At 37.9% G+C, this 15,359-nt stretch overlaps 1 protein-coding gene across 4 annotated transcripts in view; it reads right to left on the bottom strand.

Moving 5' to 3' along the window:
* The window catches only part of LOC120236323 (spermatid perinuclear RNA binding protein), a 147,621-nt gene that overhangs the window by 24,849 nt on the left and 107,413 nt on the right, over positions 1–15,359 (bottom strand). For all 4 annotated transcript variants that reach the window (XR_005529632.1, XR_005529631.1, XR_005529633.1 and 1 more), the window contains exons 11-15: positions 12,946–13,038; positions 12,310–12,509; positions 5,285–5,443; positions 2,040–2,174; positions 1,700–1,840 (exon numbers count right to left, since the gene is read on the bottom strand). Coding sequence is in view for 1 of the 4 variants with exons in the window: in XM_039239076.1 (XP_039095007.1) it covers positions 1,700–1,840; positions 2,040–2,174; positions 5,285–5,443; positions 12,310–12,509; positions 12,946–13,038 (728 nt within the window). In the remaining 3 variants the exon portion in view is untranslated. The remainder of the gene's footprint in view (positions 1–1,699; positions 1,841–2,039; positions 2,175–5,284; positions 5,444–12,309; positions 12,510–12,945; positions 13,039–15,359) is intronic.

The raw sequence follows: 15,359 nt of genomic DNA, 5'->3' as shown, positions 1-15,359 counted from the left end.
CCTCAAAGCTCACTGTGGAAAAGTCAACAAGATCTCAAACAGTTTAAATATTCAGAGCATACACACATTTATCTCACACTGAAAAATCATCATCTTTCATTCCTCCTGGGAGCACCTGTACCACTAGAGTAACTGGGGAGAAGACAGTTTCAAGGTCGAATGTATCATGCACAGGGACAGCCACTTTTCTATTTGGCTGGAAAAAAAAAATGCAGCCCACACATCCAAAATAGACTGCTTCTTGGCTGTCAAGCACATTGAACACATGAGTTTCATAGCTTCTAGTATGGAAAATTTCTAAAAATGGGTGAACTTCATGCAGACATCTTTTGTTGGCTTTTTTTTCTTTAACACAGTTTAATCCAAGTAGTCAGGAAGTAACAATCTGGTGGCAGTAGAGTGACTCCGCACAAACTGAACTCTATCTACTAGAACCAAACTGAACTACCTAATAACTATGTGCACTCACTTTTTAAACACTAAAATGATCTAATACAAGATGCACCTCGCGGTAAAAAACATAGCAAAGCAAACAAGGTAACGATTATCTTTCTACTAATTTAGTACATATCCTGGAAGGTTTTAGGAAAATAAAATCCACTTATTCTCTATCCACATGTGTACCAGTGCAATTTAAACACTTTATTTGTATTTCATATCTCAGTAAAAGTTAGTTCTCACTGTTTATATTTTGAATCCTAGAATTTAAATGTTTATTACAATAAGTAAAAGACAAGACAAATTTCTAAGATGTCTATAATACGCAACAGAACACTCACAGTCTTTGGAAGGAGAAGAACCTGGTTTAAAGAGATCCTACCCTCAGTTAGCTACGCTACTAAATGCAAGGTCTTCATTTCTTTGAGCCTCGTGTCCTCATCTGTAAAACGAGACCAATTCTACCCTCCTCCAGTAGACGCAGCATATGTAAGAGAAACTAAACCAACTAATACAGAATCTTAAATGATCTCAGCTTCCTCCTATTAGCCTAAACATTTTCAAGTGACTTGTTTCTACCACATTACTGCACCAGCACTTTCCACCAGGGAGAACTTTCCACCAGGGAGATAACGTGTCTTATAATCACTAATGTATCTCTTTTGGCCTCACAATCATGCACATAGTATAGGTCTAGAAAATATTCTGGAATGGATAAACGACAAAAGAACCTGTCATTCAACAGCCCATCTTTTCTAAAGACCTCGTTACAATCCTGGGCCTTCAGCAGCACGGACATTCCCATTGTCAGGAATGAACAGAATCGATACAGGGTCAAGTTCTACTGTGTTGCCCCCAAAGGAAAACACAAAATAAATAATGCAAAAGGACAAAACTGGAAAGGAAGTGGAAGTGCATCTGCCGACTCTGATGAAAGTAAGGCCCTGTACTCTTGGAAACTCCCCTAAAACAAATACAACATCTCATTAGAGTCCAGATCCCTCAATGCTCTGCTTCGTCAAGAGTGACCGAAAGCCCCCACGTAATACTGATAGCCTCTTTTTAATATATAATTTGCCTATAAAGACCACAGAACAGGGAATATTATAGTATTCATGATCTAACCCAAAGAAAAGGCTGCCAAATGTAAGAAAAAGAAACAACTTCAGAAAAAGCGAAAGTGGCACAAAGACAGAAAAGAAAACTTAATTCTGGTAATATTTTTCAAAAGCACTGCAAAGGTTTAATGCTTAACTCATACCTGAGGGATAATCTTCTTTTTCTTATTATTTGCTGCATTGGGTCCAGAAAACAGCTTCTCCAGGGCAGCTAAAGCTGCACTTGCCTTTGCCACTTTCTTATTTGGACCTGCACCTCTGAATTTCTGTCCATCTACTTCTACCTAAAATCAAAAACAACACTCTGCAATTATCCCATACAATTCCTCTATACAGTTTTCGTTTAAATGTATCACAACACAGGAAACACCAAAAGTCAAATAGTGCCAAAAGAATTAACTCAGACTAAAATTTTTTTACGCATGAGCTCAGGATATCCTAGGTCTCTGAGGAGAAAAGGTTGGCTTGAATCTGGGTACACACCTCCATTACAAAGCGTTTGTCATGGCTTCCACCAGTCTCCGAGATGAGTTCATACTTAAGACCTCTTCTTTTTTCATTGAGCTCCATTACGGGATTTTTGCCACTTGCTGTGAGGATAGGGCCCTGAGTTCTTACCTAAAAGGAGGTTCAATCAAGTAAGATTTTAGAGTATTAAATTTCTCATTAATACAATTACACTATGTTTTTGTTGAAAAGAGGCTCAAAAATATACTTTAAAGCATTTAGGGGATAGGATGTGTGATCACCTCTATATACAAATGACAAAGTATGTTTCAAGGTATGGAAACTCCACAAGCAGCAAGCATGGCAGTCAGTCCTCTAGCCAACCTGCCTCTAAAGTAGGACTGTCTCAGTAGATCAGTATTCAAGAGCAACGTGGCCTTGCCATTACATGGCACTCCAGGCTCTGCTCTGTGGTGCTCATGATCTAAGAATACTTTATTTAAATGACTAACAAAGCGGACAGAAGAGCTGAGATTCACATGACATCTGAGTGTTCACTGTTCTTCATCTTTAGGGTTAGGAAGAAATAACTCTCAATTTGGGAGATGGGAAGAAAATGTTCCTACACATCTCTCAGTTCTCTCTGAAGAGATTTAAGGGCACCTAAGGTAAAAACAGTAGGCTACAGACTATGAATTCTGAAATTTAAAAATAAGAATAAAAGCAGTCACTCTCTGCCCAAAGGAGCTAGAGTAAAGTGGGAGGGACAGACATAATCACTTTAAAACAGTATATATTATAGAACAGATGTATGTTATGGAGACACAGCAGAAGGAATCATTTTCTAGGGCAATCAGGATAGTTTTCCTGGAAGTGACATGCGAATTTGATAAGAAGTTGATAAGGTAGAAACAAAAGAGAAGGGCATTCTAGACAGAAGAAACAGCCATGGAAAAGCCCAAGAGAAGCAAAGAACATCTGTTTGGGAAAGGGCAAGAAGCACAGCTTGGCTACAGAAGGGAGTGAGGACAGGAAGGTAGGACCTGATTAGAAATGCCTCTGATGGAGCCAATTCATAAAGGACTTGGCATGCCATGCAAATGAGCTCTGACTTTATCATGAACTACGGGAGCCACGGAGAGACTTCAATCTAGAAAATTCATGACTAGATCTATGTTGTAGGAAAATAAAAAAAATCACACCAGGAATGGCAGAAAGCATTCATTAGAGGAAGGATTAAGACTACAGTAAGGAAAAGAAGTACTTTATGTAAGAGTGTGAAGTCTCAAATGAAGCGAAAGGGCAGCAACAAAAATAAATGACAAAATACTGCAACTATAATCTTGAGAAAGCAAAGACAAAAAGATTGGGCACTTTTTGAGGTTAGAGATCATGCCTCTAATTCTACCATAGTAATTGCTCAAGAAACGCTGAACAAAGAATTGAATGCCCAAAACAATTTTTATGTTACAAACTCAATGGACACTGCTCTATGCTGATTTGGTAAGTGGTTAATGCTGTAGAAAAAGTGAAACACTGGACAGCTTTATAAGCCTAGTTTAATAAACATGCCTGGGTCTTCTGCAATTAAAAAAAAAATCACTTCTTGAAGAGTTTTTATAATCTTTTTAAAATTTCAAAGCAAATTTCCAGTCTCCATCTTTAAAAGGTAATGAGTAATTTTTGAAACTAGGTCTATGGTAATTACTCTGCTTTCCAAAGCTGAAATCATTTTTATAAAAAAAAATGAGTCAAGACATACAAATATTTGCATTTTAATATTTTAATTTTAAATGAAGAATAAGAGCTTTCTCTCCTCCCACGCCAGGCCATGACTACATTACATAGACACAAAGCATGGATGTGTTCACTACTAGAACCGTCACACATGATGTGCCTGCTATTAGAGCAGCCCACACTGCTCGCTCTCTCCTTCACTTCCCTGAACTTCATAGTCTGAGTCTCAGAATTAATGAGTACTTTCTTCTCTAAGTATTTAGAAGACTGCCAGCAAAACATCTTGCCCTGCCTGTGACCATCACCTGTGAATGGCTGGTCCTCTCAAAAGCCAGCTGCCACGGCCCCTCTGCAATGTCCCATGACAAGTCAGGCATGACATTCCCAGGCAACAAGCCTCCCGCTGCTCCTTCACCCCGACCAGCCCGCCTGGTGCCTCTCTAACACCTACTTCCACAACCCCAGGCCATTATACCTTCTGTTCCTTTGGCCCCCAAACGCCTTCTTTCCACCTCTTCTCCACATAGCAAAATCCTCCTCATCACCTAAAACCTCACTCACATTTTACTCCCTTTGATTTTATAGTTGTGTAAGTTTCCTAATCACTTCCTCTTTTGAGGTTTCACATTATTATATTCATTTTGCCATTACAGTACTTATCATATTACATTATAGTTATGAACATGTCTTTTATGCTTCTAGCCTAAGAACACCTTGAAGCTCTGAACACAATTTCTGCAGCATCTGGCAGTAAGCAGGTACTACAAGGGGTTTACAGACTAAAAAAATACACAGTGCACTTCGTCTGGTAAATACTCGTTCCCACAAATGGAAAAAAAAAATTTTTTTTTAACTTAATGTAACCTTTAAAGCTGTTACTTTAAAGCCAATTTTGCTCATGCAGAATGCAATAAACAACGGCCCGGTGAGTTCCCCAAAATGCCATGTATACTCAGTACTTGGATTTCTGTCCCATTCTATTATCTGTGGCAATAAGCTCATAGGTCAGGACTTACTCAGAGTCTGAGGAACATACTAGATCAGGCTATGCCTCCCTCAGGGCTAGACCGACTCGATGATGACCCACTGCCTCCCACAGCTCAGCACAAACTTCAAATAATCCTAAATCTCCTCTGCCAGATCTTCTGGTTTTTCACTCTTCAGTTATTGTTGACAGTGTTGATACATTATAACTGTGAAATACTGGAAGGAACTTCCACGGCCAGCAAAAAGAAAATGCTAGTTAAATTAGGTACATTCATGTGTTATGCATTATACAGTTATGGTTACAGATATTTTTAGGGTTAAGTGCAAAGAAAAAGACAAGATGTAAAACTGCATAGAAATAGGAGTGCTGTCACAAAAATACTCCCAGAAAAAAGGCTTGATGGAAATAAACCAAAATATTAATAATAATAATGGCTGCCTCTAGAATACATACATTTGTATATGCTTTTTTCTTATTCACACTTATCCACATCTCTCAATTTTTCTATAATCTACAAACACTACTTTTTTTCTAAGGAAAAAATATATAAATATACCTCTAAGGTACTGGAGGTTTCAGTTGTAGAATTTCCAGTATTATTGCTTGAGTTTGAAGACACTGTTTCATTTTTGCCTTCATTGTCTGATTTTTCATCGGAACTCATACATTCAATATCTGCATCAAAGCCCGTTGGGTATCCCATTGCTTGTAATACCTATACAAATTACATTAAGATTCAGTTTCATCCAAACATCAGAGACCACTGAGAACAGATGAAATACTGAGAACAAGTTTCAAATCCACAACATTTGAATCTATGGAACACCTTTCAGAAAGAGCAAGATGGTGCTAAATCTGTAACTCCTTGGTTAAACAAAGTTTACCTACTAGAATTTCACCACAGAGAATGGTAAAAACATCCTCAGAGTAATTAGGTTTAAATGGATGAGAGAAATGCAAACCTGAGGCTGCTTCTGGTTCATTTAATTTGGAGGCAAGAGTTAGAGAAATAGCACAGCCAAATTCGACCAAGGAGGTGAGGGGAAAAGTAAAACAGCATAATGTAAAAAGTACAATGGACTAGAGAAGAAAAGACCTGCCAGTCTAATCCTGTATTTCTCCTCTGATCCTCAATTTTCCAATCTGCAAAATAAGAAGACTGATTAGCTGACCTCTAAATTCTATGACTCAATCCATTAGGGGAAATTAGCACAGAAAGGAAATCAAGAAGTCTTCACTGGGAACCAATTTGCTTGTTAACTACACCTGAACCTTTCTACTATTGTCCTCTTTGCTTTCAACTTAAACCATAATCAACACTTAAAAGGATTCAGTCTCAAGATTTATTCTCTATACTAAGAGAACCAGGAACAGTTTTAGGTTTGTATTTCCATCCCTGTCTCTCAAGGTCTGGTTACTTTATGACTTCTCCCAATATCCACTCTTCTATTACCATTCAATGCCTGACTTTTTTTAAAGTTTTCTGAACAGAGAGAGAGAGAGAGAGAGAGAGAGAGAGAGAGAGAGAGAGTGAGTGTGTGTGTGTGTGTGTGTGTGTGTGTGCGCGCGCGCGCGCATGTGAGCATACACACATTCAAGCATGGCTTTTAATATCACCTTCCAGATTATAATGCTTTTCCGATATTTACAAGAGAATACGTTCAGTAGCATTTTTATAACTCTCTTTCAAGCAGGTTGCTGTTGCACTGTCAGTTACTAATTTAAAGGTTTATATCAATATATATGGAGAAAGGCTCCTAAAGATCTCTGGATCTATTTCAGCTTCTGACTACTATTTTAAGTTGTCAGAGTATAAAAACAATGTATTTCTTTATGATCCCAACTATACCTAAGAGGTATCTCAAAAAACAGTTATGATAGCCTGACAAACGAGGGACCAGGCAGCCCAAACATAAATAAAACAGTACAACTATAAAAAAATGGACATAAATAGAACTCTGTAACACAAGAACTTGAAATTGATTCACCTAATTCATATAAAGAATTTGGCATTCTGTTGAACATTTTAAATCATAAATACTTTGTAATCACAAGGGAGAAAGCCAAGAATCCCTTTTCAGTATCTTATGTTCCAGAGGTTCTCAGGTTTATTCTTGTTATCATTTGATTTATTCTTGTCACTGTTTTATAAAGAAAACACCTTCTCTATCTGAGTCCTGTAATATGCTCCTCTGAAAAATCTCATCCTGAGAGAATAGTTATCAGTCTGGAAGGAACACTAGCTAATATAGGCTGCAAGTCAAAAGTCAAGAGTCACAAATCCGATTTGTTTATTCCAATAAAAACTAAAGACATGCAGGTTTTCTTAATTTAACACAATTAAAATAGTTTAATATGAATTATTTAACACCATTTCTCTCTGTGCTTTTCTCACATATCATATTCATTTATTTACTTTTTATTGTAGCAACATATTTCACTACACTATAGTTTATACAACTGATGGACAATCTCAAGAGTACTTGCAATACAGCCCAACTAATAAAAAAAAAGTCAAATTATTTTTCTATGAACACATGAGGGCATTAATTAGTATATGCTACAAGACTTTAAAAAACAGGTAATGAGTTCTCAGACCTCTAGAACAAAAGTTTGCTTGGAATCAACATTAAACCCGCCCCCCCCCCCTAAAAAAAACCTAGTATACACCAGAAAAAGTTAAGTTTCAAGTGTCTGGCAAACAAATCAAACCTAATAAATACATCAGTTGGGCTGAAGAATCACAAGATGATTCCTGGAAACAAAGTAACCAGGAAATCCAGTGTAACTATGCCTTTTTTCCCTGGAAGGGGGGCTGAGGCTGAGAAAGATGATACCCTCAAAGACTATACAAAAGTAAAATGAAAACACACTCTACCCTATGGCTCTCAAAAGAAGGCCTACCCATGACTCTTGATGGCTCCAAGAACCTCTCCAAAGAGCCTTCACTCCTTTTCCCCACAATGACGAAGATTCTTTTCATGGAATATGGCTGATTATGTCCCTAAAGATGCCCTTTGTGAGGGACTAGCAGAAAAAAGGGCCGGAAGAGTGAAGAAAATATTGGCAACTGATCTCCATCACTTCAGGGTGCCTTGCTGCTAGGCAGCCAGACTCCTGTGGCAAGAACTGTTTTTTCCTTGTTTTATTTTGATTTGATTCTCTGATGTGATTTGTCTCACCAGGTACAGACCCCTACCAAGCTACTGAGTAAGGAATGTAAGAATTTTTATCTATTGGGACCTATTTCCATAAACACATGTTGGATATAAAGCCCTCTCAAACTCTTTAATTTTTTATTTTTTTCCTTAATGCTTATTTTGAGAGAGCGGGTGAGCAAGGGAGGGGCAGGGAGAGAGGGAGACACAAAATCCAAAGCAGGCTCCAGGCTCTGAGCTGTCAGCAAGAGCCTGACACAGGGCTTGAACTTACAGACCACAAGATCATGACCTGAGCCAAAGTGGGACACTTAACCGAGAGCCACAGAGGCACCCTGAACACTCTCAAATTCTTATAAACAGAACCTGAGGGGCACCTGGGTGGCTCAGATGGTTAAGCATCAGAATTCAGCTCAGGTCATGATCTTGTGGTTCATGGATTCAAGCCCCCACACTGGGCTCTGTGCTGACACTGTGGAGCCCACTTTGGATGCTCTGTCCCCCTCTCTCACTGCACCTCCCCCCCACTCAGGCACATGCGCTCTCAAAAATAAACCTTTTTTAAAAATAAAAAATAAAATAAACAGAACCTGAAACTTGTCATATATAGATGGCAATTTGGCAATATATGCCTATAATTATAATAGGAAGCCCAACACATATTTAATGAGTGGATCATTCAAATGTACCCTCTTCTTGATCCAGAAATTCTATTTCTAGAATACATGTTTACTTGTTTGTTTTGTTTTTTCTTTTTTAATTTTTATGTTTATTTATTTTGAGAGAGAAAGAGAGACAGAACACAAGTAGGGGAAGGGGCAGAGAGAATACAGTATCTGATGCAGGCTCCAGGTTCTGAGCCGTCAGCACAGAGCCTGATATGGGGCTTGAACTCACAAACCGTGAGATCATGACCTGAGCTGAAGTCAGACACTTAACCGACTGAGCCACCCAGGCACCCTTGTTTTTTGTTTTGTTCTTTCTAAGAAGAGCTCTATGCCCTCACATATGAACTCACAGCCCCAAGATCCAGAGTCGCATGCTCTACAAAAAGAGCCAGGCAGGCACCCATAGAATACATCTTAAGGGATAATTAGACTAGTTCAAAAAGATGTAAAGCAATCAACTGGAAGCATCTAAATCTAAAAGGATTAGGACATTACAGTATAGTGATAATAACACAAAAAGGAGAGTAATCTTTGTGATAACTATTAAAAAACCTCATATTTTTAAATGAACAAAAAAACACTTAAATATATATTCTGTATACACATTATGTAGGTCCCACCATTCCTTATCTAAAAACCCTTGGGACCAGATTATTTTGAGAATTCATTGTTTTTCAGAGTTTAGAAAGCTAATACAAAATATTTACTATATATTTTCCAAATCTCCAGTCAGTTCAGGTGCTACCCCATGTTTGTGCAAAGAAACATAAAATATGCACATTAAATGGAATGATAAAGACTAAGGTAGTCCTGCATCAATTTGGGTCAGATTTTCCCATCAAATGAGTTTGTATCAAACATAGAGAAATATTATTCACTTTCAGTGCTTCCTGGAGTTTGGAACTGCAGGTTTAAAAAAAGGCTTGGAAAAACACATACAGACAAAATATTACAAAATTAGCCACTGCTCTACTCCCCCATATTTTACTGAATTGCAACATGCTATGAGGCCACTAGCTAACACTAAAGTCAGTTATAACATGCCACAAACAGTCACTGCATCACAGATAACTTTAAAGGCTATCTCTGGTATCCTTTTTTATAAAGACCTACTCAAGGAGAATGCCCACTTGCTCTCTATACCAAAACAACTGTAACTCTTCATACTCAACTGTCCATTCTTATGTCACAGACAGTGATTTCACAAGCTTGAGTCAGATGCTAGAGATCCTCGATCTAAATTTGTGACTCATTCTCAGCATACATTATAGCTAAGTTATTAAACTGTATTTTTAGCTTTGTACCTGGATTCATTTTTTTTCCCTTCATTTGTCATTTTTTTTTGGCCTTTTTTTTTTTTTTTTTTAAATGTTTTTTAATTATTTCTAGGAGAGAGAGAGAGACAGCGTGAGCAGGGGAGGGTCAGAGAGAGAGGGAGTCACAGACTGAAACAGGCTCCAGGCTCTGAGCTGGCAGTCAGCACAGAGCCTGACGCGGGGCTCGAAAGCAAGAACCGCGAGATCATGACCTAAGCGAAAGTCGGACGCTCAACCGACTAAGCCACCCAGGCGCCCCTTTTGGCCTCCTTTTAAACTCCTACTCTCTCATCAGACTTAAAGTAGCCCTTTTATAAACAAGATACAACATAATCCTATTGTTTTATATTTTTACAGCTTACTTATTATTTCTCTGCATTGTGCTTATTACTACCTGACATATAATTTATTCATTGGTATATCTGTCGTCTGTCTCCAATTCTTTCCACGCTACAATGCAGGCTCTGGGAGGCCAAGGGCTTTGTTTTGTTCACTGCTATATCCTTGGTATCTAAGATAATGTTCACATCTACATTAATAATACTTGCAAAATGGAATGATCATGAAAACAGACCAATTCTTATGCCATACTGTTATATAACACAACTTTTCTTAAGTGAAAACTGATCTTTAATCTACATGATCTTTGACATTTTCACATTCATCTACGAGACAGCAAATGTACTCATGGAAAAATTCCAGTATTTAGGAACTTTCTACAAACCTACATACATGCATGATGGTTGGTTCAATCCTGGACCTATGGAAATACTCTGGAATACAGAAAAGGCAGCATATGCATGAATATAATCATTAATTTTATTTATGACAGGAAAAATCTGCAAACAAGAAAATTTTCAATAATAGGAAGATGTTTAAACAAATAATAGTACATCCATATCAGGTTATATCATAAAGCCATTAAAAATTATTTGTGAAGATTTTGATAACATGAGAAAACACTGACAATATAGTAAATGAAAAAAAATATCAGTGAATAAAATTATACACACACTGTGAGCTCAACTTAAAAAACAGCAAGGGCACCGGGGTGGCTCAGTAAGTTAAGCATCCAACTTCAGCTCAGGTCATAATCTAAGAGTTCATGGGTTTGAGCCCCCCATTAGGCTTTGTACTGACAGCTAAAGTCCGGAGCCTGTTTCAGAATCTATGCCTCCCTCTCTATCGCTCCCCCGCTCATGCTCTGTGTCTTTCTCTATCAAAAATAAAAATATTTTTTTAAATAAATAGTTTATTGTCAAGTTGGTTTGCAACAACACCCAGTGCTCATCCCCACAAATGCCCTCCTCCATGCCCATCACTCCCCCTCCCCCCCCACCCCCATCAGTCCTCAGTTTGTTCTCAGCATTCAAGAGTCTCTCATGGTTTGCCTTTCTCCCTCTCCCCCACTATTTCCCCCCTTCATCTCCCCCATGGTCCTCCATTAAGTTCCTCCTAATCCTCCTATACATGCAGACATATGGTATCTGTCCTCCTCTGCCTTATTTCGCTCAGCATAACACCCTCAAGTTCATCCATGTTGCTACACATGGCCAGATTTCATTCTTTCTCATTGCGATGTAGTATTCCATCGTATAGATAAACCATATCTTCTTGATCCATTTGTCCATTGATGGACACTTAGGCTCTTTCCATGTTTTGTCTATTGTTGAGAATGCTGCTATGAACATTGGGGTACATGTGCCCCTATGCATCAGCGCTCCTATATCTCTTGGGTAAATTCCTAGCAGTGCTATTGCTGGGTCATAGGGGAGTTCTATTGTTAATTTTTTGAGGAACCTCCACACCGTTTTCCAGAGGGGCTGCACCGGTTTACATTCCCACCAGCAGTGTAGGAGGGTGCCCATTTCTCCACATGCTCACCAGCTCCTAAATACATTTTTTAAAAAAAGCAAACAGGGGCGCCTGGGTGGCTCAGTCGGTTCATGACTGTCCGACTTCGGCTCAGGTCACGATCGCATGGTTCGTGGGTTCGAGCCCTGCACTGGGCTCTGTGATGACACTTCGGAGCCTGGAGCCTTCTTCTGATTCTGTATCTCCCTCTCTCTCTGACCCTCCCCTGCTCAACCTGTCTCTCTCTCTCTCCCTCTCTCAGAAGTAAACAACAAAAAACATTAAAAAAAAAAAAAAAAAAGCTAACAGAAAAATATTGGAAGTAAATAAAACCAACATACTATATATATTAGTGAGCTGCCCATTTTTCGTCTTTACTTTTTTCTGTATTTCTCAAACTCCATATAATCAACACACATTATTTTATAACCAAAAAAGAAACATTTTGTAATCCAGAGATGACAAAAGTCTATATGTCATTGTCATTAAAATCTTCAAAAATTCTGTTAATTTATATTAGGAAAATAAGTACCTTATTTATAACATATAATAACAAAGCTGTGCTAAATAAAAGCAATACTGTACCTTCACTGCTACATGAAGTTTTGCTGTTTTCTTGGATGGCCCTGAGGCTTCATATGTTGTACCATCCACATCTACAGACATCGTGAAGACTGGAGCGTGGACAGGGCCAGACTGAGATAAGAGCTTATACTGAAGCCCAGGCCTTATCTGATTTAGCCTCATTAGTGCATTCATAAGGTCTATTGCTTTACTATCCAGAACTGTTTAAAAAAAAAACCACACACACAAAAAAAATAAGAATGAGATCAGAAATTAAACCATTTTGCTTTAATCTATGCATCTGTAGGTTCCCAGTGATCACTATAAATTCACCAGGTTTTAAAAAGCAAGAATTTGAATACACATATACAAATTAATTTCACTTCATAAGTTAATTCTAAAATTACTTATATCACGCTAACATTATTGTACAAGTGATATGAATTACTATATCTACACATCAATTTTAGTTTGTCAATACTAATATATCTTAAGCAATGAAGCTTGAAAACAAAACAAAATTATTCAATCATCAATTTCTGTTAAGATATGCTCTTAAAACTCGAATCAAATTCTTCACTTTGAAATTTTTATTTCCCTGTCTGAGACTACAAATCTTTTCTAGTTCACATCTGTAAGAATAAAGATTCTACACACTTTTCCTTAAGTTTCGTTTCATCTTCTTATTGGGATCTTTATCATCCCCTAATCCATCTTCAAATGGCCTCTTCAGAGCTGAAGACCCAGCACCTAAAAAAAATTATAAGAGATTTATTATCCGTCAAAACAATGAGTCTACTTACTCTACCAAATGTATCTAATATGTTCAGGAAGGAAAAACCTTAGGAATCACAAGGACCACAGTACTTTCACTGATCAATTAAATTACCATAATCTTATAACAGCAAAAAATTGTTAGTGAATCTTTATGAAACAATTTAATACTATCCTTTTATATATTTGTTTTCTCATTTACTCATGAATTGGCATTCATTATTTTTTCATTTTTCACACCCGTATATGTGCGAATAGAAAAAAGTCTACAAAGATATATATCAAAATGTTAAAGGTAGTTATCTCTGCTGATAGGATTTATTTTTATTTATGTCCTTCCAAATATATCTGTAATTTAACATTTATTATGTATATAAAATTTTAAGCCCACATATCAAAATCTTATGCTTTGGAATATCTATTTCTCACTATAAGACAGTCTTCTGCCTATTCAAATCCCACTCAAGATTTTATTATCAAAACAATATGGTACTGGCACAAAAAAAGACAGAGATCAGTGGAAAAGAATAGAAAACCCAGAAATAAACCCACAACTGTACGGTCAATTAATATTCAACAAAGCAGGAAAGAATCTGCAGTAGAAAAAGGACAGTCTCTTTAACAATTGGACAGCAACATGCAAAAGAAAGAAACTGGACCACTTTCTTACACCATACACACAAAAACATTCAAAATGGGTTAAAGGCCTATATGAGACCTCACACCATTAAAATCCTAGAAGAGAACATAGGCAGTAACTTCTTTGACACTGGCCATACAACTTTTTTCTAGATATGTCTCCTGAGGCAAGGGAAACAAAAGCAAAAATAAATTATTGGGACTACATCAAAATAAGAAGCGTCTGCACAGCAAAAGAAACAATCAACAAAGTTAAAAGACAACCTAAGGAACGGGAGAAGATATCTGCAAATGACATATCCAATAAAGGGTTACTATCCAAAATATATAAAGAACTGATATAACTAAACACCCAAAAAACAAATAATCCAATTTAAAGATGGACAGGGGCACCTGGGTGGCTCAGTGGGTGGAGTGTGTGACTCAATATTGGGGTGGTGAGTTTGAGCTTCACATTGGTGTAGAGATTACTTTTAAAAGGGAGGGGGGAAAGAGAAAAAAAGAATAAAATAGGCAGAAGACATTTCTCCAAAGAAGACATACAGATGGCCAACAGACATATAAAAGATGCTCATCATCATCAGGGAAATGCAAATCAAAACCACAATGAGATATGACCTCACACCTATCAGAAGGGCTAAAATAAAAAACACAATACAGGTGGCTCAGTCAGTTGGGTGTCCTGATTTCAGTTCAGGTCATGATTCCAGGACTGTAAGATCAAGCCCTACATTGGGCTCCGCACTGAGCATGGAGCCTGCTTGAGATTCTCTCTCTCTCTCTCTCTCTCTCTCTCTCCATCCCTCTCCCCCAGCTCACTCTCTAAAAATTAATTCACACACACACACACACACACACACGAAACAAGTGTTGGTGACGATGTGGAGAAAAAGGAAACATTTGCACTGTTGACGGGAATGCAAACTAATGCAACCACTGTGGAAAAGAGTATGGAGGTTCCTCTAAAAGTTAAAAATATAGACCTATCCTATGATCCAACAATTGTGCTACTGGGTATTTACCCAAAGAATACAAAAAAACTAATTCAAAGGGATACACACACCCTGATGTTTATAGCAGTATTGTTTACAATAGCCAAGATATGGAAACAGCCCAGTGTCCATCAATAGATGAACGGATAAAGAAGATGCGGAGAGAGAGGGAGTGTATGTGTGTGTGTGTGTGAGTGAGAGAGAGAGATTATACATATGTAATATTCCAGTTTGTGTGTATAAATATATATATACAACCATAAAAAAGAATGAAATCTTGCCATTTACAATGACATGGGTGGAGCTAGAGACTATTAGGCTAAGCAAAATAAGTTAATCAGAGAAAACAATACTGTATGATTTCATTCATATGTGGATTTTATTTAAGTTTATTTATTTTGAGAGAGAGTACAAGCAGGGCAGAGAGAGAGGGGGAAAGAGACTCCTAAGCAGGCTCCATGCTGTCAGCGCAGAGCCTGACATGGGGCTTGACCTCATGAACTGTGAGATCATGACCTGAGCCAAAATCAACAGTCAGACGCTTAACTGACTGAGGCATCCAGGTGCCCCTCAAATGTGGAATTTAAGGACCAAAACAAATAAGCAAAGGAGGGGGGTGGGGAGAGGGAAGGAGGGGGGTAGGGAGAGGGAGGGGGGGAAGGGGGG

Source organism: Hyaena hyaena, unplaced genomic scaffold (assembly GCF_003009895.1).
Source record: "Hyaena hyaena isolate Hyena2069 unplaced genomic scaffold, ASM300989v1 scaffold_151, whole genome shotgun sequence".
Lineage (NCBI taxonomy): Eukaryota > Metazoa > Chordata > Mammalia > Carnivora > Hyaenidae > Hyaena > Hyaena hyaena.
The sequence above is the reverse complement of the archived record's forward strand: the minus strand, read 5'-3'. Positions and strand labels throughout refer to the sequence as shown.